At 57.5% G+C, this 23,639-nt stretch overlaps 1 protein-coding gene and 1 pseudogene across 1 annotated transcript; both read left to right on the forward strand.

Moving 5' to 3' along the window:
* Positions 1-256: 256 nt before the first annotated feature.
* LOC135272018 (obscurin-like) lies at positions 257-13,819 on the forward strand. The gene is given in 20 exon segments (XM_064370138.1): positions 257-278; positions 667-730; positions 732-922; positions 1,708-1,974; positions 2,190-2,456; positions 5,398-5,685; positions 6,140-6,406; positions 7,370-7,636; positions 7,743-7,842; positions 8,619-8,716; positions 8,977-9,243; positions 9,508-9,774; positions 9,865-9,959; positions 9,962-10,151; positions 10,714-10,850; positions 10,853-11,000; positions 11,718-11,914; positions 12,026-12,110; positions 12,394-12,690; positions 12,879-13,819. Coding segments are annotated over 20 exon segments (4,455 nt in total).
* A 189-nt stretch (positions 13,820-14,008) lies between these two features.
* On the forward strand, positions 14,009-20,947 carry LOC135272019 (obscurin-like; annotated as a pseudogene).
* Positions 20,948-23,639: the final 2,692 nt, after the last annotated feature.

Consider the following 23,639-nt stretch of genomic DNA (forward strand, 5'->3'; position numbering starts at 1 on the left):
CCCTAGGTCATGGAGCTGTCAGGGTGGAGACATCCCCAAACCCAGTCTTGCAGCTTTGGGGGCGCATGTGCCCTGGAGCCTGCCTACTTCTCAGGGGCAGGTCCCTCAACTGCAGGGCAGCTACCTGGCCCCCGTGTGTGCCCACTGTCCTGGCTCCATTACTGGGAGTCCCCATCCCAGTCCCAGTGGCATCCTGGTGTGGGTGACAGGTGGCATAACAGGCCTGCTGACTGGTCCCTGACAGTCTTGTAATGAAATGGGGAAGGGGCAGGAGGCTGGTGAGTTTGTCCTGGAGCTGGGTCCAGCCTGCCTGGCAGCCCCTTGTTCAGGGTCCGGCACCTCCTCTCCTCCCTGTGGCCACCGCGGGTCCTCCCTCTCCCTGCCACCCTGATTGGAGCTCAGAGCTGTTGGTTACACAGATGCCAGGGTGCAGCCAGCTCCTGCAGAGAGGCATCTGCTCATTGGCTGAGGCAGTGTCCCACCCTCCCCCTCGGGGCCTGGCCTCTCCCAGGGTCTGGTCCCTATAAAGGACTGGGGGGATCCGGCTCCTCCTGGGGTCTGGTCTCTGTGAGCTCTGATCTCTCCCAGGGTCTGGCCCTCCCTAGGTCTGGCCAAGGGCAGTGCCATCCTCTTGGCTGGACTGACAGTCTCTCCCATGGCCCTCAGATCTGCACGTGGGCATCACCAAGAGGCTGAAGACAAAGGAGGTGCTGGAGGGGGAAAGCTGCAGCTCATGAGAGCGCCAGCGACCCGGCCATGTGGATAGTCAGCGGAAAGAAGGTGGGCAGCTCTAGCTGCTTCGAGGCCACACGGCAGGGCCAAAAATACGTGCTGGTGGTCCGGGAGGCCGCGCCAAGTGATGCCGGGGAGGTGGTCTTCTCTGTGCGGGGCCTCACCTCCAAGGCCTCACTCATTGTCAAAGGTGGGCAGGGCCTGCCGGATGGGGGTTTGTCACCCGGGCTGGGGGGTGGGGAGCCTGGGCCTGTCCCCAGTTGTCCAGGAGCTGGGCTCCCTGGCTCCAGAAGCCGCTGGGGGTGCTTTTGGGGCCTGCCTCCCCCCGCTGTGGCCCAGCTCCCCTTCTGGAAGCCTTGGGGCCTGAGGCACCTGCCAGGTGCTGGGGGCAGCTCTGAGGTGGCAGCGGGGCCACACTCTGAGCTCTGATGAAGGCCTGGATTCTGGTCCAATCTGTGGTCCAAGTGCCCTGAGTGCTCAGTAGCTCCCCAGAGCTGGGGCTCACGGGGTCAGTCTGGCAGCACTGGCCCAGCCCGAGGCCCCAGTCATGGGCTCCGCTGATGTCACCGCCAGCGCTTGAGTTCGCGCCCCTGACGCGCACAGTTGGTGCAGCTCAGCGGGCGGGGCTCACTCCTGGGATGCCGACCACGGCCACACTGAGTCATCGGCCTGAAAGATGCCAATGGATAAAATTCTGTGGTGGTTGATCTTCCTGCCTCCCAGTCCCATGCTGGTGACAGTGGGGACACTGGCCTTCCAGGACTCTGAGGCTCCTGAAGGTGGAGGTGCCAGAGTTTGAGGGTCGCAGGTTCTGTTGTCTTAGTCACCAGAGAGCGAGTGTTCCCAAACGCTCATCCTTGCCCCAGTCCTGGTCTTGGCGGAGGTGGGAGGTTTTGGCTGGGTCTGTGCCTGGGGCTGTGGCTGGCACCATGGCCCTGGCTGGGCCTCAAGGGCGGCTATCCCTGCTCCCTTCAGAGAGGCCGGTGGCCATCATGAAGCCCCTGGAAGACCAGTGGGTGGTGCCAGGGGAGGACATGGAGCTGCTCTGTGAGCTGTCATGGGCAGGCACCCCCACGCACTGGCTGAAGGATGGGAAGGCCATCCAAAAGAGCCAGAAGTATGATGTGGTCTGTGAGGGCACGATGGCCACACTGGCTGTCCATGGAGTCTTGCTCAAGGACGTGGGCGAGTATGCATGTGAGGTGGAGGCTTCCAAGAGCACAGCCAGACTCCGCGTGGAAGGTAAATGCCGCAGGAGCCCCACGCATGGCCCTGGAGCAGCCTCGCTCCCCTGGCAGGGCAGGGGGCCACCCTGGAGCCCAAGCTCCTCTGTCCCAGCTGGAAGGGCTCGCCCAGGTCCCAGCACTTCTGCAGCCAGGCCTGGATGATAACGGGGCCAGTATGGGGTCTGCGTGGGCCTCATGCAGCACCTATTCTGCTTCCATCTCCCTGTCCAGAAAAAGCAAACCGCCTCACAGAGAGGCTGGCCGACCTGCAGGTGGAGGAGAAAGGCACAGCTGTGTTCACATGCAAGATGGAGCACCCCACAGCCACCGTGAACTGGCGCAAGGGCCCCGCGGAGCCTGGGGCCTCAGGGAAGCACCAGCTCAGCCAGAAAGGCCTGACCCTGTGGCTCACCATCCGCACCCTGGAGAAGGCAGACAGCGACACCTACACCTGCGACATCAGCCATGCCCAGACCCAGGCCCGGTTCCTGTTGCAAGGTGAGGTGGCCGAGTGTGTGTGGCCCAGGCTTTGAATGGCACTGGAGACTTGGCGGTGGACAGGCCCAGCTTTGGTTTCCCATCACGAGGGTAGTGGGGTGCTCCCTGGGTGACCACCGAGGCTCCAGCATGGCTGTGAATAAGCTGCCAGCTCTCACTTCCGTGTGTGTTTATTCGGTCACTGTGTGTTTCTCCCTGGGTGGCCGCTGAGGCTCCAGCATGGCTGTGAATGAGCTGCCAGCCCTCACTTCCGCGTGTGTTTATTCGGTCACTGTGTGTTTCTCTCATGCGCGCGGGTGCCTGGCCCATGTGTGAGCTCTGCGTGTATCTGCACATACAGCCTGTCACCCTTGTCCCAGAGGGACAGCCTGACTCGGCCATGCCAGGCAACCTCAGGTGACCCCAGGGAAGAACTGATGGCCATTAGTGTTGTCATTGAGAGTTACACTGGCATCTTAGTCTTTCTCTTGTTGCTTATAACAGAATACCTGAACTGGGTCATTTATAAAGGAAAGTAATTTACTTCTTACATCTCTGGAGACTGGGAAGTCCAAGGTCAAGGGCCACATCTGGTGAGGGTCCTCTTGCTTCAGGGACTCTCTGCAGAGTCCCCAGGAGGTGGCACATGGCATCCCATGGGGAGGGGGCTGAGGGTGCCAGCTCGGGCCTCTCTCTATCTTCTTGTAAAGCCACCACTCCCGTGACAGTGCTTTAACCCGTTAAGCCATTGATCCATGGATGGATTAATCCATTCCTGAGGGCAGAGCCCGCTCACCCAATTTCTTCTTAAAAGCCCCACTCTTTATGTTGCCACATTGGGATTAAGTTTCAACATGAGTGTCCAGGGTGACACTGAGATCCTAGCAGGTGGCTTTTTGATCTTACTGTTTGCCTCTGTGGTTGAGTGGCAGGCAGAGTGAGAACTGTCCTTCTCTCCATGCTGTAGATAAGAAAACTGAAGTTTTAGTGGGTCCATGGCCAGGGCAAGGTCGTGGGGCACATTGGCATCAGGGCAGGTGAAGCCCAGCCCTGGCACCACAAACTCCACTTGGCTCTGGAGTCTTGGGCTGGTGTCCAGACCTGAATTTGCAGGAGGTCCCTACTGAGGTCTGAGCACAGAGCATTCACAGGGTCCTGTATGTGAAAGGCCCCAGCCTTGATCATCAGAAGTAATGCAAACCAGGAATCGTCACTGACTTTTCCTGTGCAGTGGATTTGGTGACCCTGGTGAAAGCATTCTGTTACCACAGTAGAGCACCATGATCTCAACTTGGTACCCATAGTTAATGTTTTTAAAAGTTATCAAAAGTGGCTGGGTGCAGTGGCTCATGTCTGTAATCCCAGCACTTTGGGAGGCCAAGGTGGGGAGATCATGAGGTTAGGAGTTTGAGACCATCTGGCCAATATAGTGAACCCCATCCATCTCTACTAAAAATACAAAAAATTAGTTGAGTGTGTTGGTATGCCCCTCTAATCCCAGCTACTCAGGAGGCTGAGGCAGGAGAATTGTGTGAACCCAGGAGGCGGCAGTTGCAGTGAGCTGAGATTGCACCACGGCATTCCAGTCTGGGTGACAGTATAGAGTCTGTCTTGAGAAAAAAAAAAGCCATCAAAAGTGAGAGTCATAAGATAACAAAAGTTTAATATGACTGGGTGCGGTGGCTCACGCCTGTAATCCCAGCAATTTGAGAGGCCGAGGTGAGTGGATCGCAAGGTCAGGAGTTCAAGACCAGCCTGGCCAACATGGTGAAACCCCATCTGTACTAAAAATACAAAAAATAGCCAGCTGTGGTGGCGCACACCTGTAGTCTCAGCTACTTGGGAGGCTGAGGCAGGAGAATTGTGTGAACCCAGGAGGCGGCAGTTGCAGTGAGCCGAGATTGCACCACTGCACTCCAGCCTGAGCAACAGAGTGAGATTCCATCTTAAAAAAAAAAAAGAAATGTTTAACATATGAGGATGTGGGCTGGCCTGGTCAGGGAGACCAAGCCGCTTCCGTTTGTGCCATCCACTGATGAGAGCTTTTGTCCATGCGTGTCACCCGGGCAGGGTCGGCTTCTGTGGAGTCATGCCTGGGGGGCACTGTGTACACAGAAGGAATCTGAATGCAGGACCCGTCTTGATATTCATAAACGGTTGTCTCTTACTATTCCTAATTCAACAGCCAAAAAGCCTCATTTCTAGGAATTCATATTTTCCATCTTCCAATCATTTGATTTAAATTTCAACACAACTGTAGCTTTATTTTTTTTTGAGACAGAGTCTTCCTCTTTCGCCCAGGCTGGAGTGCAATGGCAAGCCTTCTGCTCACTGCAACCTCAGCCTCCTGGGTTCAAGCAATTCTCCTGTCTCAGCCTCCTGAGTAGCTAGGATTATAGGCACATGCCACCATGCCTGGCTAATTTTTTTGTATTTTTAGTAGAGATGGGGTTTCACCATGTTGGCCAGGATGGTCTCAAACTCCTGACCTCATGATCCGCCTGCCTCAGCCTCCAAAGTGCTGGGATTATAGGTGTGAGCCATCGCACCTGGCATATTTTTTTTCACACTCCTGTTTCATCTGTTACTAGGAGAGTTAATTTCATGGCACAATTGTAATGACACACACAGCGGGCATTAGCAGGTTTGGGAGCCAGCTGCTTCTGGGAGCACAGCTTGGAAAGAGGGCAGGACTGCACTGGCGTGGTTCTCAGCAGGCTGTGGACTCACCCAGCAAGCCTTGTAGAAGGACTCCCAAGGTGCAGAGAGGTAGGCTCGGGGCTCCGAGTGGCCCTCAAACAACTATCTTTGGACTGTTCAGCTCTGACCCACTTACCGTTTTTGGAGTTCCATCCCTGCAAACTTGTTAAAACACAGCCACCTTGCTCTATCCTGGGGAGCGTCTGTCCTGGGGAGCCCCGTTGGCTGAGATGGTCCTGGATGGTGTGGGGCCCCTGAGCAGTCTGTGCCTTTGCAGGCCGGTGGGTGCACGTCATCGAGGACATGGAGGACGTGGATGTGCAGGAGGGCTCCTCGGCCACCTTCCGTTGCCAGATCTCCCCTGCCAACTACAAGCCTGTGTACTGGTTCCTGGACAAGACACCCCTGCATACGAATGAACTCAATGAGATCGAGGCCCAGCCCAGGGGCTACCATGTGCTGACGCTGTGGCAGCCGGCACTTAAGGACTCCAGCTCCATCTACTTTGAGGCGGGTGACCAGCAGGCCTCAGCTGCCTTCAGGGTCACTGGTGGGTTGCATGCCCACATTGCCCATGTCACTCAGGGCTGCAGCCAGGTGGAGAGGCGGACATAGCTCAGCCAGTGCCTGTTGTCCCTGGGCTCACAGAGAAGGCCCCATTGGCTTTCTGTGGGGCAGGGGAGTTTGGAAGGCTGAATTGGGCTCCTTCAGAATGAATTCATCTGCGTGGTTTGCAGAACTGTGCTTGGTGTGGCTCGGGCCAGGCTGCATTCCCCCGCAGGGCAGGAGCCCCCTCACTGTGGTGAGGAGATGATGGGGTGATTGTGCAGAGCCTGCCCTGCTCTCTGCACAGCCTGTTGCATGGCCCCAGTGTGAGGGTGACTGGTGGGTGCCAAGCCAGGCTGTTGTCCGGTCTGCAGCGAGAGCCAGGGTTTCTCCATCGGCCCCTGCAGTGGCAGTGTGACAGCATGCCACATGCTCCTGCTTCTCTCTCTGCCCCCCAGAGAAGCCAAGCATCTTCTCCCAGGGGCTCACAGATGCCACGGTCACAGAGGGTGAGGACTTGACCCTGCCATGTGAGACCAGCACCCGTGACATCCCAGTGCACTGGACGAAGGACGGGAAGACCCTGCAGCTGTCCACCCAGTGCCAGCTGAGCCACGAGGGCCACTGGGCCCAGCTGCTCATCACCGGGGCAACCCTGCAGGACAGTGGATGCTACAAGTGTGAGGCTGAGGGTGCCAACAGGAGCTCCATCATCAGGGTGCATGGTGAGCCCCAGCTGCCCGAAGGCCAGCCACGGGCCAGGCACCTGCAGCTCTCTTGTCAGGCAGCACCAGCTTCAGGGCAGGGCATGTGCACTCACAGGGAGCCCAAGGCGGGAGGACCCAGACTCCCATGCATCCCGTGTGGGGTGCCCCCGGTCCCCATGTGCTTTCTGGTGTTTCCTGGCACCTGGTCCACCCTGCTTGGCTCCTGCCCTAGCCTCTGCCACCCGCAGGGGTTGCCCTGCAGAACCTCCGCATTCCTGAAGGGCCATCCCTCTGCACGCCTGTGTGCCCACCTCCCTTTTTATTTTTGAGTCAGAGTTTTGCTCTTGTTGCCCAGGCTGGAGTGTAATGGCATGATCTCGGTTCACTGCAACCTCTGCCTCCCAGGTTTAAGTGATTCTCCTGCCTCAGCCTCCTGAGTAGCTGGGATTACAGGCATGTGCCACCAGGCTCGGCTAATATTTTTTGTATTTTTAGTAGAGACAGGGTTTCTCCATGTTGGGCAGGCTGGTGTCAAACTCCTGTCCTCAGGTGATCCGCCCACCTCAGCCTTCCAAAGTGCTGGGATTACAAGCATGAACCATCGCACCCAGCCCTAATCTCCCTTTTTAGGAGGTGCAGCCACAGTGGCTTAGGGCCCACCGTGACCTCATTTGACCTTATTTCCCTTGTCACAGCCACAGTCGGAGGTTTGGGCTAGGGCTTCCACCTGTGAATTTGGGGGGCACAGGTCCCTGACACCTGCCTGTCTGTTTTCCCGCTTGATTCACCCTTTCTACCCCTCACCTTCAGAGCTGACCCTTTCCAGAAGTCCTGAGGTCCCTGCCACATGCCCCACAGGAGAAGGGGGAGGTGGGCCTGCCAGCACCCTGCAGCCAATGTCCCCAGCTCTCCACCCCCTACTGGGGACCCCTCGTGGACTTCAGGGCAGGGAGGGTGAGCTGAGCCCCTGCCTGTCCGCAGCCCAGCCGATGCGGTTCCGGGAGGCCCTGAAGGACCTGGAGGTGCTGGAGGGTGGTGCTGCCACACTGTGCTGCATGCTGTCATCTGTGGCCGCACCCGTGGAGTCGCGCTGTGGGGACAGCATCCTGAGGCCAGGTGACAAATACAGACTAAGCCAGGAGGGTGCTGTGCTGGAGCTGGTGGTCTGGGACCTGCGGCCGCAGGACAGCGGGCCGCACTCATGCTCCTTCGGAGACCAGACGACTTCTGCCACCCTCACAGTGACAGGTCAGTGTCTCTGTCCACCCTGCCCATGTGGCCCAGTGATGCCGCCTCCTCCAACACAGGGGAGCAAAGACGGTGTGTTCTCTGGGTCTGTCTGACCCTCCTGCAGCTCTGCCTGCTCAGTTCATTGAGAAACTGAGGAACAAGGAGGCCACGGAAGGGGCCACAGCCATGCTGCGGTGTGAGCTGAGCGAGGCGGCCCCCGTGGAGTAGAGGAAGGGGTCTGAGACCCTCAAAGATGGGGACAGATACAGCCTGAGGTGGGACGGGACCAAGTGTGAGCTGCAGATTCGTGGCCTGTCTGTGGCAGACACTGGGGAGTACTCGTGTGTGTGCGGGCAGACAGGACATCAGCCATGCTCACTGCCAAGGGTAATGACCTCACGTGGCTGCGTGGACTGATGTGGGTATGTGGCCTCCTCCGTGTGCAGTTGCAGGCACCACACACCTCCTTGCAGGTGCTTGTTTCCTCTGCCTCCTGCGGTTTCCTCTGTCCCCTCTACTCATGGGTCCCAATGTTATCCTGTGCCCTGGTGTCTGTACTGAGCTCCAGCCACATGACCTTGGGTACCAGCCATCGTGGTAGGGAAGGAATTCCTGCCTTGTTGCCTTCCCCCTGCCTCCCATCACCCCCTAATCAATCAACTTTCTGCCAGCCTTCATTTGAGCCCAGCAGTCTCAGCCACAGGGTCTCATGTCCTTGGAGGGAGGCCTCTGGTGCCTAGCAAGGGGAGGCTGGACCTAGAGCCCTGGGCCCTGCATGCTGGCCCTGGTTCTGTGTAGCCTTGTGGGGCAAACAGTCCCCACGGCACCTGAGGGCCTAAGGTGACCTGGTCCCTGCCCTGGAGTCTGGGGGCCACGGCCCCACTCTGCAATCTGAATATATATCTGTGCCCGGGGAGGGAAGACGGAACCTATATCCCCAGGCCCTGGCATCGGCCTGGGATCTGGGGGACTCAGCTCTGCCCTCAGGTCTGGGGCACAGGGCCTCACCCAGCAGCTCTCCAGCCAGCTTCCACCTGTGTACCAGGGAGGAGTACACACCCCTGCCCTGGGTCCTGGGGGCTGTGGCCCTGCAGGGTTGTGGGTGGGGTCCTGGGTGAGAGGCCAGCCTCCTAAGCCCTGGGCAGATCTTGCCCCTCCCTGCTTTCCCACTGCTCTGCCTCCTCACTCCCGAATCGCAGACCAGTGGTCCCCACTGCCATCTGAGGCAGCACCGCCTGTGAAGCCAGGCCAGGGAGCTGGGGGGAGCCCAGGCCCTCATCTGCTGACCTGGAGAGCGATGCCTGGTGCAGATCTGGAGCTGACCCTGCCCCCTGCCCCCTGCCTCCTGCCTGCTGCAGCCCCACACCCCATGTTCCAGGAACCGCTGCAGAGTCTGCAGGTGGAGGAGGGCTCCAGAGCCAGCCTGCAGTGTGAGCTATCTGCGCCCGCTGCTACAGTGGTCTGGAGCAAGGGTGGCCTGGAGCTGCGGGCCAACGGGCACTGGGAGCCACGGCTTCAGGGCTGCATGGTGGAGGTGGTGTTACAGGACCTGCTTTGTGAAGACACTGGCAAGTACACCTGCACCTGCGGCTCCCAGAGCACCAGCACCACCCTCACCGTCACAGGTGGGCTTCCAGGCTGGCCTGGCCCAGGATCTAGTGTAGTTCCAGTGTTCCAGGCTGACCCTTGGGGCTGCCTTTCCACCTGGGGGTCCCAATTGAGGAGATGGCTCCACAAGGTGGGGGTCGGACCCAGCCCAAGGCCCTGCTCCTTCCCAATAGCCGCTCTCTGCAGTTCCCTTCCCCACCCTGCCCTGTATCATGCTCGCTGTGCGTTCCCCCTTATAGCCCTTCAGGGACCTGCCCTCACGCCCTGTTCCTCCCCCGCAGCGGCACCTGTGTGGTTCCTGCGAGAGCTGCAGCCCCAGGAGGTGGACGAGGGAGACATGGCACACCTGCATTGCAAGCTGAACCGGGCGGGTGCCAGTGTGGAGTGGCGCAAGGGCTCCCTGCAGCTCTTCCCTTGTGCCAAGTACTGGATGGTGCAGGACGGGGTCACTGCAGAGTTGCTGGTATGCGGTGAGGAGCAGGAGGACACGGGTGACTACACGTGCGACACGGGCCACACGCAGAGCACAGCCAGCCTCTCTGTCCATGGTGAGCTGCTCGCCAGCCCTGCCTCCCACAGCCCTTCACCCTTGGTCAGTGGCCAGGGGCGCTAAGTGTGCCTTCCTGCATTTCCCCCAGTCCCCAGGCCCAAGTTCAAGACCTGGCTGCAGAGCCTGGAGCAGCAGACGGGTGCCGTAGTCCAGCTGTGCTGTCAGCTGAGCGAAGCAGAGCGGGGGGGGGGGGGTGGGGGGGCACAGTGCAATGGCTCAAGGAGGGCGTGGAGCTGCAGGCGGGTCCCAAGTATGACATGAGGAGCCAGGGGGCCACTCGGGAGCTGTTGATCCACCAACTGGAGTCTAAGGACACGGGCGAGTATGCCTGTGTGACAGGTGGCCAGAAAACCGCTGCCTCCCTCAGGGTCACAGGTGAGCCTTGGGGCCTCCCGGAGGAGAGGGTGAGTCACTCCCTGCCATCCACCCCTCATGGTGACCTTCTGGGTGCACCTGAGCCCTTCTCTCATGCTGTCTTCCTCCTCACTCCCACACCTCCCAGTGTCCCTGTCGGGGCTCTCTGAGAGAAGCTGGGCTGCAGGGAAACAGCCTGTAGCCCCTCAAGTCCACCCGCGGCTGGTGTGTGGGTGTCCTGCTGACCGCTCCTGTTTCTCCCGCAAGCCTTGCCTCCCTGCTGTGCTAGCCAGAGTGGGGCTGCGGTATGCGAGTGGACAGCCCACAACCCCTTCCCAAGGATTCCTCAGATACAACTGCCTCTTGGCCTACACCCCCCGCCCAGGTTCTGTCCCCGAAGAGCTGTCATGGCGGGATCTGTGCTTGTGAGCACATCGGGGGATGGAAACCATGTGGGACAGATGTGCTGTGGCACAGGAGTGTGAGGGTGCCCAGGAAGGCTTCCTGGAGGAGGAGGCGTGGGAGCTTGGCCTGGGCTCTTTTACTTGGCTGGTAAAGGGGACCCTCTTGCCTCACCCCTCAGAGCCTGAGGTGACCATTGAGAGGGGGCTGGTTGATGCAGAGGTGCCAGCCAACGAGGATGTCCAGTTCAGCTGTGAGGTGTCCTGGGCTGGAGCCACAGACGTGCAGTGGTGCCTGCAGGGCCTGCCACTGCAAAGCCCCACACCTCTGTCACAGAGGTGACAGAGGTGGCCGTGTGGGATGGCCGCATCCAAACCCCGTGGCTGAAGGGCGTGACACCTGAGGACACCAGCACTGTCTCCTTCCACATGGGTGGCCCCGCTTCCTCCGCCCAGCTCACTATCAGAGGTAGCCGCAGGCAGGCCCCTCCAGTGACTGCACTGGGGATGGAGACAGACAGCAAAGGTCCCTGCCTTTGAAGCCTGGGGGCCTGGCAGGGAGGTAGACCTGTGAGCTGGCACTTCAGGGTGGCCCCAGGATGTCAGAGGAGAGTGGGCTGAGCCAGGCTGGTGGGGTAGGTGGGCGTGGGCTTCCCATACGTTGACAGTGTTGGAGTTTGGGTCTTGGCCCTCGTGGGGGCCACTGCAAACCGGGGTCACTGTAAACCGGGGCTGCAGCAAACTGGGGCCACTGCAAACCGTAGCCCACTCTCAGCCATCAGTCATCTGCACCATCTCCTCTAGTTCTCACCCGGGTCCCATTTACCCACCTGTCATCCATCCTTTCATCCATCCATTTATCCATTCACCCATCCATCCACCCATTTACTGTCCATCTTTCATGCCTCCAATCCATCAATCCATCCACAATCCTTCTATTTATCCATTGATCAGCCATCCATCCATCCACCTATTATCCATCCATTCATTCCTCCATTGATCCATTCACCCATCCACCGTCCATCAGAGCAGACTCTGCCTGCAGCTGGAGTGGGGAGCTGAGAACAGGCCCCCATGTGCTTATCTTTGTGCATTTGGGGAAGATACCCAGGGATGGATCCCCTAGGATGATGAGACTCTGCTGATTGAAGGGGTACCTCAGATGCTGAGGCTGACACCCATGCCTCCCCTGTGTCCAGCATCCTGGAGCCCCTGCAGGACATGCAGCTCAGCGAAGGCCAGGATGCCAGCTTCCAGTGCCAGCTGTCCAGAGCCTCAGGCCAGGAAGCCCGCTGGGCTTTAGGAGGTGTGCCCCTGCAGGCCAACGAGATGAACGACATCGCTGTGGAGCAGGGCACACTCCACCTGCTCACCCTGCACAAAGCGGGGCCCCCGGGACCTGCTTGTACCAGGATGGGGATGCTTCCCACTCCATTTGGGAAGGTCTTCCACCAGGCGGGTGTGTTGGGGAGGTGATGAGCCCCTGTCATTGAGGTCTGGCAAGATGGCTGGGCTCCTCCTGGAACTGTCAGCTTCCACGTGGGCATGTGTAGCTCCGAGGCCCAGCTGAAAGTCACAGGTGGGCAGTGCCCATCCACACCGGTCACTCTGCCTGTGGATGCCCAGCTTCCTGGGCACCAGAATATCCTACCCATTGGCGCTGTCTGCGGGTCGGGGGCAGAAATCTAAGACTTCCAAAAGTGATGTTGTCTTGGGGCTGGCAATTTTCCAAGTGAGTGCCCCCCGCCACGCAGCCTCTGTGGAGGGGCATTTTGTTTCGCGTTTTGTAGTTTTCAGGGCTCTCCCCGGGGACGTGGGGACCCTGGAAGTGCAGACTGGTCTGAGACTCCCTCTCCCCGCAGCCAAGAACACGGTGGTGCAGGGGCTGGAAAACATGGAGGTGCTGGAGGGCAGTGAGGCGCTGTTTGAGTGCCGGCTGTTCCAGTCCGAGGTGGCCACCCACACCTGGCTGCTGGATGACGGAACTGTGCGCACCTCAGAGAATGCCGAGGTGGTCTACTTCGAGAATGGCCTGTGCCACCTGCTGCTTCTCAAAAACTTGCGGCCCCAGGACAGCTGCCGGATGACCTTCCGGGCCGGGGACATGTTGACCTCTGCGTTCCTCACAGTCCGAGATGACCGCGCTGTGCCGGTGCGGGGTAGGCCGGATGCCTCCCACTAGAGGCTGCGGTGGGCGGGCAGGGCTGCAGAGGGCTGGGGCTGGGGGCTGCGGCTGCAGAGGGGTGTCAGGGGTGGAGGCCCTGGGGCTGTGGGGAGGGACACGAGGGGCAGGGTTCACCAGGGGTTGGCCCCTTCCACCTGAGGCCCGGAACCACCTGCTCCGCAGTGGGTAGTATAAGGCCTGTTGCCTCGCTGGAAGCACGGACGCACACCACCCCCTCCCTCGCCGGGAGTTCGGACACACCCCCTGCCCTCGCGGGGAGCTCAGACACCCCCCACTTCCCTCGCCGGGATCTCGGACACACCCCAGTCCCTCTCCGGGAGCTCAGACACACCCCCTTCCCTCGCTGGGAGCTCGGACACACCCCCTTCCATCGCCGGGAACTCGGACACAACCCCTTCCCTCGCCGGGAGCTTGGACACACCCCTTTTCTCACCGGGAACTCGGACACAGCCCCCTTCCCTCGCCGGGAGCTCGGACACAACCCCCACCCTCTCCGGGAACTCGGACACAACCCCCTTCCCTCGCAGGAAGCTCGGACACCCCCGCTTCCCTCGCAGGGAACTCGGACACAACCCCCTCTCCCGCAGGCAACTCAGACACACCCCGTCGCTCTCCGGGAGCTCGGACACACCCCCTTCCGTCGCTGGGAACTTGGACACACCCCCTCCCTCACCGGGAGCTCTGACACAACCTCCTCCCTCTTATCGGACACAACCCCTTTCCCTCCCCGGGAGCTCGGACACCCCCCCTTCCCTCTCTGGGAGCTCGGACACAACCCCTACCCTCGCCGGGAGCTCGGACACAACCCCTCTCACCGGGAGCCCAGAAAAAAGCCCCACCAGTACCTACCAAAGACCATTTTGTCCCCTCCAGGCCCCACTCCCCGCCTCCCATTTTGTCCCCTCCGGGCTCCACTCCCCGCCTCCCATTTTGTCCCCTCCGGGCTCCACTCCCCGCCTCCCATTTTGTCCCATTCGGGCCCCACTCACCTTGGGCACAACCAATCAAACGCCTCCACTCCCTATAAAACCCCACGGCTGAGAGGAGTCGGTGCGACTTCTCTGGCCTCGGCGCAGGACGCAGAACCTCACCCGGGAGCCTGAATAAAGCCTTCGCATTGGATCTTTCTGTGCTGGCCTAAATTTCTTGATTTTAAACTCGGCAAGAACAAACCTTACAGGTAGGAGCCCCGGGCCCAGGGCCCAGGAGGGGTGGCACGGTGCGTGCGTCCTGCGTCGAGATCAGAGGCACCCCGGAGTTTGGAGGGGACGTGTTGGTGGTCTCTGGGACCCATGGGAGGCTGGGTTGAAGGCAGGAAGGATGTGGCAGGGCTGAGGGCCAAGCAGGGGTGTCCCCACGGAAGGCTGGGCTGCCCTCGCCAGAGGGTGTCGTGGGACCGCCGGTAGGGAGCTTCGGTCTCCTGGACCCCTCCCACCCACGCAGGTGTGAGGAGGCGAGGCTCTGAAGCCCAGGCACCGGCCCCCTGCTCAGGTCCTCGCCCTCACACCCCTTCCCCTGCCCAGCTGTAGGCTGGCGCCTGGAGATTCTGGAGCCGCCGAAGGACGCGGCGGTCCCGGCCGGCAAGCAGGCCTGTTTCACCTGCATGCTCAGCGAGGCGGTGCCGGTGGGAGAGGTGTCCTGGTACATCAGTGGTGTGGTGGTGCAGCCAGACGATGCCGACTGGACGGTCACCGCCGATGGCAGTCACCGCGCCCTGCTGCTGCACGACGCCCAGCCCCACCATGCCGGGGAGGTCACCTTCGCTTGCTGCAACGCCGTGACCTCTGCGTGGCTCACTGTGCTGGGTGGGTGGTGGGCGAGCTCCCTGCTCCCTCCCTTGCAGGTCAGTCTGGGGGAGTCCCAGGCTGGGTTCTGCAGCATCCGCCCACTCCACACCCTCTGGTTGGCTGCCTGCAGATAGGGGCCTGACCGTGGGAGTTTGGGAGGCTGTGCTTGGCCAGGCATAAGCATGCATGAGCCCACCACCCTGTGGGTTCCTGAGGCCAAGGTTCCCTCATCCTGCCCCATCTCCTCACTGTCCCCCACCCCCAATGCACATCTGAGCCCAGCTCTGGGCAGACCGGAGGTAGGAGGTGCTCTGGCCCCAGAGACTGCTGGGGGCTCTCCACTCTGGATGTCTCCGGGCATAGTCTCCATGTGATATGCAGGTGTGCCGCCACGGGGCCTGGGCAGCAGCCTGCACTCCCTGAGACAGGTCGGCCACTGGCACAGCAGCACGGAGCCTCAGGGTGCAACCACCTGCAGGTACTACAGAGCTCAATGGCCTCCAGAGGGGCTGTTCATGCCAACAGGGAGCCGCCCCCTGACCGGTCCCCCTTTCCCCCAGGCCTCCCTGAGCCCCCAGAGGATGCTGAGGTGGTGGCTCGCAGTGGCCGCGCTGTGACACTGTCTTGGGTGGCTCCCACGAGCGATGGAGGCGGTGGTCTCTATGGCTACCGCATGGAGGTGAAGGAGGGGGCCACAGGCCAGTGGCGGCTCTGCCAAGATCTGGTACCTGGACCCGAGTGTGTGGTGGATGGCCTTGCCCCCGGGGAGACCTACGCTTCTGTGTGGCAGCCATGGGCCCTGCGGGCGCCGGGGAGCCAATGCACCTGTGCCAGACTGTGCTGCTTGGTGAGTTGCTGCGCTGGGACCTGGGAGTTCACAGCCTCCACAAGCTGGAGGAGGGAGGGGGGCCTCGGGGTGGGGCCTGCGCTCTGGGTGCATCTTTGCTGATGGGGCCTGTCCTCCTCCATGGACGCTGTTCCCAGCAGAGCCACCAAAGCCTGTGCCTCCCCAGCCCTCAACTCTCAAGAGCCGGCAGGTGGCAGTTGGTGAGGATGTCTGTCTGGAGCTTGAGGTGGCCGCTGAAGCTGGCAAGGTCTTCTGGCACAAAGGGACGGAGCGCATCCAACCCAGCGGGCGCTTCAAAGTCGTCTCCCAGGGTCGGTGACAGATGCTGGTGATCAAGGGCTTCACGGCAGAAGACGAGGGTGAGCACCACTGTGGTCTGGCCCAGGGCTCTACCTGCCCCGAGGCTGCCACCTTCCAGGGTGCATTGGCCCTGTCCTCCCAGTTCCAGGGTGGGGAGCTCTGGGTGGGGGTGCAGCTTTGCCCGCCTTCTCACAGGCTCTCTCAGGGAAGGGCTGAGGGTCCTTTTGAGGACCCCGCCACATGGGAGAGGCCAAGGCTCAGTAGGGAGATGCGGCAAACCCCACGTGCAGAGCCTTGACTGCCGAGGACAGCCTGCCTGTCCCTGAGCAGATCCTGGCTGGTGCAACGCTTGGTTTTCCTATTCTGGTCCCTTTAAGCTTCTGGGCCCTGTACACAAACATCCCCTGTATTCTGAACTCCCTGCAACTCCCGGTGCTCCAAGCCACCCCACACTCTGAGGGCCATCCCCTGCACTCTGAGCCTGGGCCCCGCTGCCTGGCAGCCAGCACTCCCATGAATCTAGGCGCTCTAATCCCAGAAGCAGGGTCAGAAGGGCTCAAGTCAGCCCAATTTGCCTTTGCAGAGTCCTTTTCTGTTCCGGGCATCACATGTCCTGTACAGGGAGGTAGACTGAGGCCCCACTCCAAGTGGGAGAGCTGAGGCTCAGGGACTCCGAGATTTGCAAAGATTGTGCCATCTGAAGTAGCCAGTGCCAGGTGGGGAGAGAGGCCTAGCAAGGCCACAGCCCAGCCACATACTGATTAGCAGCTGAGGTGGGTCTGGGGTGTTAGCTGTGTCCTAGCCCACTGACCCGTCTCCTGCCTTCCTCAGTGGTGCTGAGCCCAGCCTCTGTGGATGAGGCCCACCCGCAGCCCAGCCTGCCTCCCGAGGCAGCTCAGGAGGGCGACCTGCACCTGCTGTGGGAGGCCCTGGCTCGAAAGCGTCGCATGAGCCGTGAGCCCACGCTGGACTCCATCAGTGAGCTGCCTGAGGAGGATGGTCACTCGCAGCGCCTGCCACAGGAGGCAGAGGAGGTGGCACCTGACTTCTCCAAAGGCTACTCCATGGCCGATGAGCTGGCACGCACCGGAGAAGCTGACCTCTCACACACCAGCTCTGATGATGAGTCCCAGGCAGGCACCCCTTCCCTGGTCACCTACCTCAGGAAGGCTGGGAGGCCAGGCACATCACCACTGGTCAGCAAGGTGAGCACCCCAACTTGGCCTGCAAGGAGAGGTCTGAGACCTTCACCATCATTCCATCCCTCCATCCATCCATCCATGCATGCGCTATTCATCCATCCACAATTCATCCACCCATATATGCATCTGTTCATCTATCATTTTTTCTTCTATTCATCCACTCATCTACCATTCATCCATCTATCCATGCACCTATTTATCCATCTTTCCTTCCTTCTTTCCATGTACCCATCCATGCATCTGTCCACCATCCATCCACGTGTCAATCCATTCATTCATCCATCCATTCATCCTTCCATTCATCCATCTGCCATCCATCCATTCATGCATCCATCTACCATTCATCCATCTATCCATGCACCCATTTATCCATCTTTCCTTCCTTCCTTCCATGTACCCATCCATGCATCTGTCCATCCACCATCCATCCATATATCAATCCATTCATCCATCCATCCATCTTTCCCTTCATCCATCTGCCATTCATCCATTCATCCATCTGCCATCCATCCATTCATGCATCCATCTACCATTCATCCATCTATCCATGCACCCATTTATCCATCTTTCCTTCCTTCCTTCCATGTACCCATCCATGCATCTGTCCATCCACCATCCATCCGTTCGTGCATCCATCTACCATTCATTCACCTATCTGTGCATCCATCCATTCTTCCTTCCACCCACCATCTACCATTCATCCATCTATGCATCCTTCCATTCATCCGTCTGCCATCCATCCGTTCATGCATCCATCTTTCCATCCTTTCCTCCTTCTACCATCCATCCATTCATACATCTGTTCTTCTTTCCTTTCATCTGTTTATTCATCGTCTGTCTACCATCATCCATCCATTCATCCATCCTTCCATCCACCCGTCCACCACCGATCCATTCATGCTTCTGTCTTTGCTTCCTTTCATCTATTCGTCATCCATCCATCCACCTACCATTCATCCACTTATTTCTGCATCCATCCATCCTTCCATCCACCCATCCATATTCATTCTGTGAATCCATCCATCTGCCATCCATCCATTCATGCATTCATCTGCCCATCCTTCCATCCTTCTACATCCATCCAATCATACATTTGTCTTTCTTTCCTTTCATCTGTTTATTCATTATCCATCTACCATCCATCCATCCATTCATCCATCCATCTGCCACCAATCCATTCATGCTTCTGTCTTTTCTTCCTTTCATCTATTAATCATCCATCCATCCTTCCATCCACCCATACATGAGCCATCCATCAATGCATGCATTTATTCTCTTCTGTCCATCCACCATCCATCCTTCAATCCATGCATCTATTTTTCCTTTCATTTATCCATTTATGTTTCCATTCTTCCTTTTATTCATTCATCCATTCATGCATTCATTCTTTTTTCCTTTCGTCCACCCATCTATTTATGTGTCCATCTCCCTTTACTTTCATCTATTCATTCACCTGCCATCTGTTCATCCATATGTTCATCTTTCCTTTCTTCCATCTATCCATTCACCATCTATCTGTCCATGCACACATTCTTCCTTCCATCTAGTCATCCATCCACCCATCTGCCATCTATGTACTCATCCGTCCATCATGTATTCATCGTCCTACTGTCTGTCCATTCATCATCTGTCCATCATCCTTCCATGTGTTCATCCATGCATGTATCCATTCATCATCCATCTACCGTCCTTCCACTTGTCCATCCTTGTATGCATCCATCCTTCCTTCTTTTCATCTATTCATGCATCGTTCTCTCTGACTTGCATCTGTCTACCCACTATCCATTCATGTATCCACCCAGCATACTTCCATTCATCCATCCATCTGCTCTCCATGTGCCACTCCTGTGCCTGTTCACCTGTTTATTGATTTATCTGTCAGCCTGTTTACCCACCCATACAACCATGCAACTCCATTCATCTGCTGTTTATTATCCATCCGCTATTCGTCCATGATCTATTCCTGTACTTGTTCACCTGCTTGTCTGTTTATCTGCCAGCCCGTTTACCCACCCATCCACCCATACCACCATCTGTCTAACCATTCACTCATCCGCCAGCCACCTACCCACCCATCCATGCACACACCTGTTCTCCCATTCAACCCTCCGTTCATCGGTGTATCTCTCCATCCACCCAGCACCCACCCAGCCATATACCCACCTGACTGTTAAAATTTTTGCCTGAAGAGTTGGCACTGGCCTCTTCATGGTGATCTTCACAACCCTGTTCATCCCCGTCTGGGTGACTGTGTAAAGTGATTTCCAGGAAGTGGGTTTGCCTTTTGGGTGGTGCTGTCGGACATCTATGTCAGTCGAAGCTAGTGTGGGTCCAGTTGGTAGGAGGAAAAAGGGCATACTGGAGCGAGACCTGGAGCTGTCCCCGCCATGTGTCCTGTGCTAGTCCTGCCCTGTTTCTGGCCTCAGTTTCCCTATTCATGACATCAGGCTCTGTGCCCACAGGTCGGGGCCCCAGCAGCCCCCTCTGCGAAGCTACAGGAGCAGCAGGAACCACTGGCTGCTGTGCGCCCACCACTGGGAGACCTGAGCACCAAAGACCTGGGTGATCCCTCAGTGGACAAGGCAGCTGTGAAGATCCAGGCCACCTTTAAGGGCTACAAGGTTTGGCAAGAGATGAAGCAGCAGGAAGGGCCCATGTTCTCCCACACATCTGGGGACACTGAGGCACAGGTGGGGGATGCCCTGCGGCTGGAGTGTGTCGTGGCCAGCAAGGCAGATGTGCGAGCCCGCTGGCTGAAGGACGGCGTGGAGCTGACTGATGGGCGGCACCATCACATCGACCAGCTTAGGGATGGTACCTGCTCTCTGCTGATTACTGGCCTAGGCCGTGCTGATGCTGGCCACTACACCTGCCAGGTGAGCAACAAGTTTGGCCAGGTAGCCCACAGTGCCTGCGTGGTGGTCAGTGGGACAGAGAGTGAGGCCGAGAGCTCCTCTGGGGGTGAGCTGGACAATACCTTCTGCCGGGCTGCCCGGCGGCTGCACCGGCTCTTCCGCACCAAGAGCTCGGCCGAGGTTTCAGGTGAGGAGCTCTTCCTGAGTGCAGATGAGGGCCCTGCAGAGCCAGAGGAGCCTGCAGACCGGCAGACATACCACAAAGACGAGCATTTCATCCGCATCCGTTTTTAGGTACTTACCGAGGCCTGCCAGGTGGTAACGTGCTTCCAGGAGATGTTTGCCATGCTAGGCATAGGAGTGGAGATCAACCTTGTAGAGCAGAGGCCCCGGAGGGTGGAGATGACATCAGCAAGGAGGCCCCTGCACCTGGGGTGCCTCCAGAGCCATCGCCCAGCCTGCTGACTTCTGATGCTGGTGAGTCTGCATGAGCTTCAGTCTGGGGTCCAGAGCCAGGGTGAGGAGGCAGGGGGAGGCAGGGGAGAAGGAATAAGGCAAGTTGTGTCCAGAGTCTGCTGCAAGCTGAAGGGGTTACCTGTGCCCACCGTTGGGCTCTTTGCAGGTGCAGCCCTCTGGGGTGTGAACAGCTCTGACTTTGAGGTTAAATAGAGGTTAAAATCTATTTGAACTCCAACCCCGTCTCTTATTAGCTGTGTGCTTTGGGAGGTGTACAGGCCAGAGTCCTCAGGGCTCAGGTCGTGCACCACAGGCCCCCAAGTGCCTACCGTGTGCAGGAAGTCATACTTGTTGCAAAGCTGCACGCCATCTTTGCACCACACCACATGGGCCTCAGCGTCAGAGACCTCATACTCCAGGGACAGGGTGCCTTGCTCCTCAGAGGACAGGTCATCCAGCGCCTTCAGGAACACGACTGGCTTTGCTGCAGGAGGGGTGGGAGGGTGAGGGGAGCCCAGCGCCATCCCATCCCTAGTGGGGGCCCCTGCAGGCTCGTGGGATGGCTCACCTCAGACCTCCAGGCGGGCAGAGGTGGACACTTTGCGGGAGGAGGCATGCACTGTGCCTGCATCGGCCCTCCGGACGTTCTTCAGCACCAGGCTGTGGCGCCGGCCCTCGTGGGAGATCTCATGGAAGCTGTCGTTGTACAGGGGCATCCCGTTGAGCCACCACTCAACCTCCTCATCCTCATGGGACAGGAGAAGCTGGCCCGGCCCTCCTCTATGGCCTCCACATCCTGCAGCGGCTCTGTCACTGCCACCTCCTGCACTGCAAGGACACAGCGGGCCTCAGTGCCCACATCACTGGGCAACCCCTCCCCAAACCCTCTCGGTGGCCCCGTGCCCCTCATGCCCCACCTTCCACAGTGACCTCAGTGCTGCGGTAGGCACTGCCCGCCTGGCACCAGTAGACACCAGTCTTGGCAGGCACCAGCCGGAGGATGTGCAGCTCAGCCATCTGACCCTCCAGGCTCATCTTGAACTTCTCAGAGGGAGACAGGGGTGTGTCATCCTTGTACCACTGCACAGTCTTAGGGGGCAGCTGGAAGTCACAGGACAGGACCACGGACTGCAGCTCAGCCCATCTTGGGCTCCAATGGCTGTGCAAAAACTACAGGAACGTCTGTAGGGAGTGGGGACAGGCTGGGCCACGGGGCCACAGGAACAAATCACCCTGCCCTGCCTGCCAAGCCCTGAACCTACTTGCCTATGACCCTGAACTGAGTCCTCCCCTGGCCCTGAGCCACTGTGGGAAGTAGAAAAGTTCCTTTTTAAAGTTTTCTTTCTGTTAAATCATAAGTGTGTTAATAACTCTGTTAAGCCCTATCCTATGTAGCTGTTAGACATGCCCTGCTTACAGGCATGTAGCACATTCTATGTCCTTGTACTTTAAGTAAGATATCCATGCTGGACGTGCTCACAGGCAGGTCCCAGCTCTCCATTGCTTTTACCTGTTTAGAAAGTTTCAAGTTGTTACCCAATTGGGTTTTAGTTTAGATGGTGAGGTCTGCCTCCAGCCAACGGAGATCAGACACAGCAATAAGGACCAACCCAAATGTGTAAGGGATAAATGTGTGTGTTTTCCTTTGTTCACTATACTTTCGTGGCATGATGGCTAGTGAGGATACCCTTCCTGCAGTCCAGAAAATAAAAACTGCGTTTCTGAAAGATCCTTTTGTCTCAGAGCTGATTTTTCTTTTCGGCACCAAGCATCTATTTCCAACAGCTGCGTCCACCGTTCCGTGAACTATCTTCCCCCGGCCTGAGCTGTGTCCCCCGTGGCCCTGGTCTGTGTCCTCCCGCGGCCCTGAGCAACATCCATTCGTGACCCTGAACTGTGACCACTCACTGCCCTGAGCCATCTCCATGGCCCTGTCCTGTACCCGCCCACAGCCCCATCCAGGCCTCCCAGCAGCCCTGAACCTTGTCCTCTTGTGGCTCTGCCCCACGTCCACCTGCCGGGGTGAGAGTGCTCACCTGAGACCACCATGCGGGAAGAGGAGCGGGACTTCCCGATGGTGAAGTGCATGGGCCTGGTCATGGTGGAGCAGGTCCGTCGCAGTGTCAGCCAGTGCACCGTGCCCTCCTGCTCCAGGCCCACATTTCCCCCATCCTGCAGCACCATCTTCCCCAGGAGCCACTTAGGTGGCCGGACTGAGGGGATGGAGGTCTCACACTGAAACCAGGCAGGGGCGGGCTCCATCACCGTCACATCCTGCAGACCCTGCACGATGGTGATGGACTGCTCTGTGGAGAGGCACTGGTGGGTCCCACGGGAAGGACAGGCTGCCCCTCCAGCAAGTTCCTTCCTGGGAAGAAGCCCCTGCCCGCCAGTGGCCCACATTACCTTAGTTTTAACCCATTATTTTTTTTTCCAGTCTCCTGTCCAGGATAACACATTACATTTAGTTTTTATGTTGCATTTGTTTACCCTTAATTGTGACAGTCTTTCATACTTTCTTTGCTTTTGATAATCTTGATTGTTTTGAGGAGTTCTGGTCAGTTTCTTTTGTAGTATACTTCCCAAATGGTATTGGACTGATGTTTTTTCTCATGACTGAACTGAGTTTATGGATCTTTATGAGAAAGACCACAAAGGTTAAATGCCGTTTTCATCACAATATATCAAGAGTAGAAACACGCGGTCAACATGACTTATCCTCGTTGATGTTGGCCTTGATTACATGGCTGCTGAGGCAGTGTTTCTCAGGTCTCATCACTGTAAAGTTACTCTCCTCTCACTCCTCTTTCATATATATTGTATGCCTTAGAAGAAAATTACTATGAGCATCTCACACTTAAAAGTGAAGAGTTATGTTCCACTTTCTTGAAGTCAAGGAATCTGCATATGAGTGTTTCTGATTCATTTGACTCTAATATATGAATTATCTTACCAAACTCATAGCTAAATATAACTCCCAATACTGATTTTTATTTTTTCATAGTTCAATGATTCCCTCTCTCAGTTTAATTACATTGCTTGAGTAGAGAAGCTCCAAGCTAAATTTCATCTCTGCCAGCAAAACGAGTCTTTGTCTTCAAAAGTGTTTTAATCCTTTATTATTATTATTGTTATTTGGATATTAGAAGCATAGTTTTTTTTTTCAAATCTCCAACCTTCTGTATTGATATATTACTACTCTTTTCTTTCTGTTTCCAAATGATATAGTCCTTTCCTGAACTCATGTATTTTCTAATACCATATTAAATATAACCAGTAATGACCAAAGGCACAGTTTTATGATTTTCTTTCTGAAACTCTTCTTCTGGAGCCCCAGGTTCCATAACCATACTTTGTGCCTTTCAAGTTATTATAGGTAACCAATTCATTACTTCCTATGTTAATTTTGCCAAACTATTACTTGCTCAGTAAGCCAATGTCATGCAACTTAATTTTTTTATTATTGTAGAATGCTA

This window comes from Aotus nancymaae, unplaced genomic scaffold (genome assembly GCF_030222135.1).
Source record: "Aotus nancymaae isolate 86718 unplaced genomic scaffold, 86718_ANA_hifiasm-v0.15.2.pri h1tg000102l, whole genome shotgun sequence".
Taxonomy (NCBI): Eukaryota; Metazoa; Chordata; class Mammalia; order Primates; family Aotidae; genus Aotus; species Aotus nancymaae.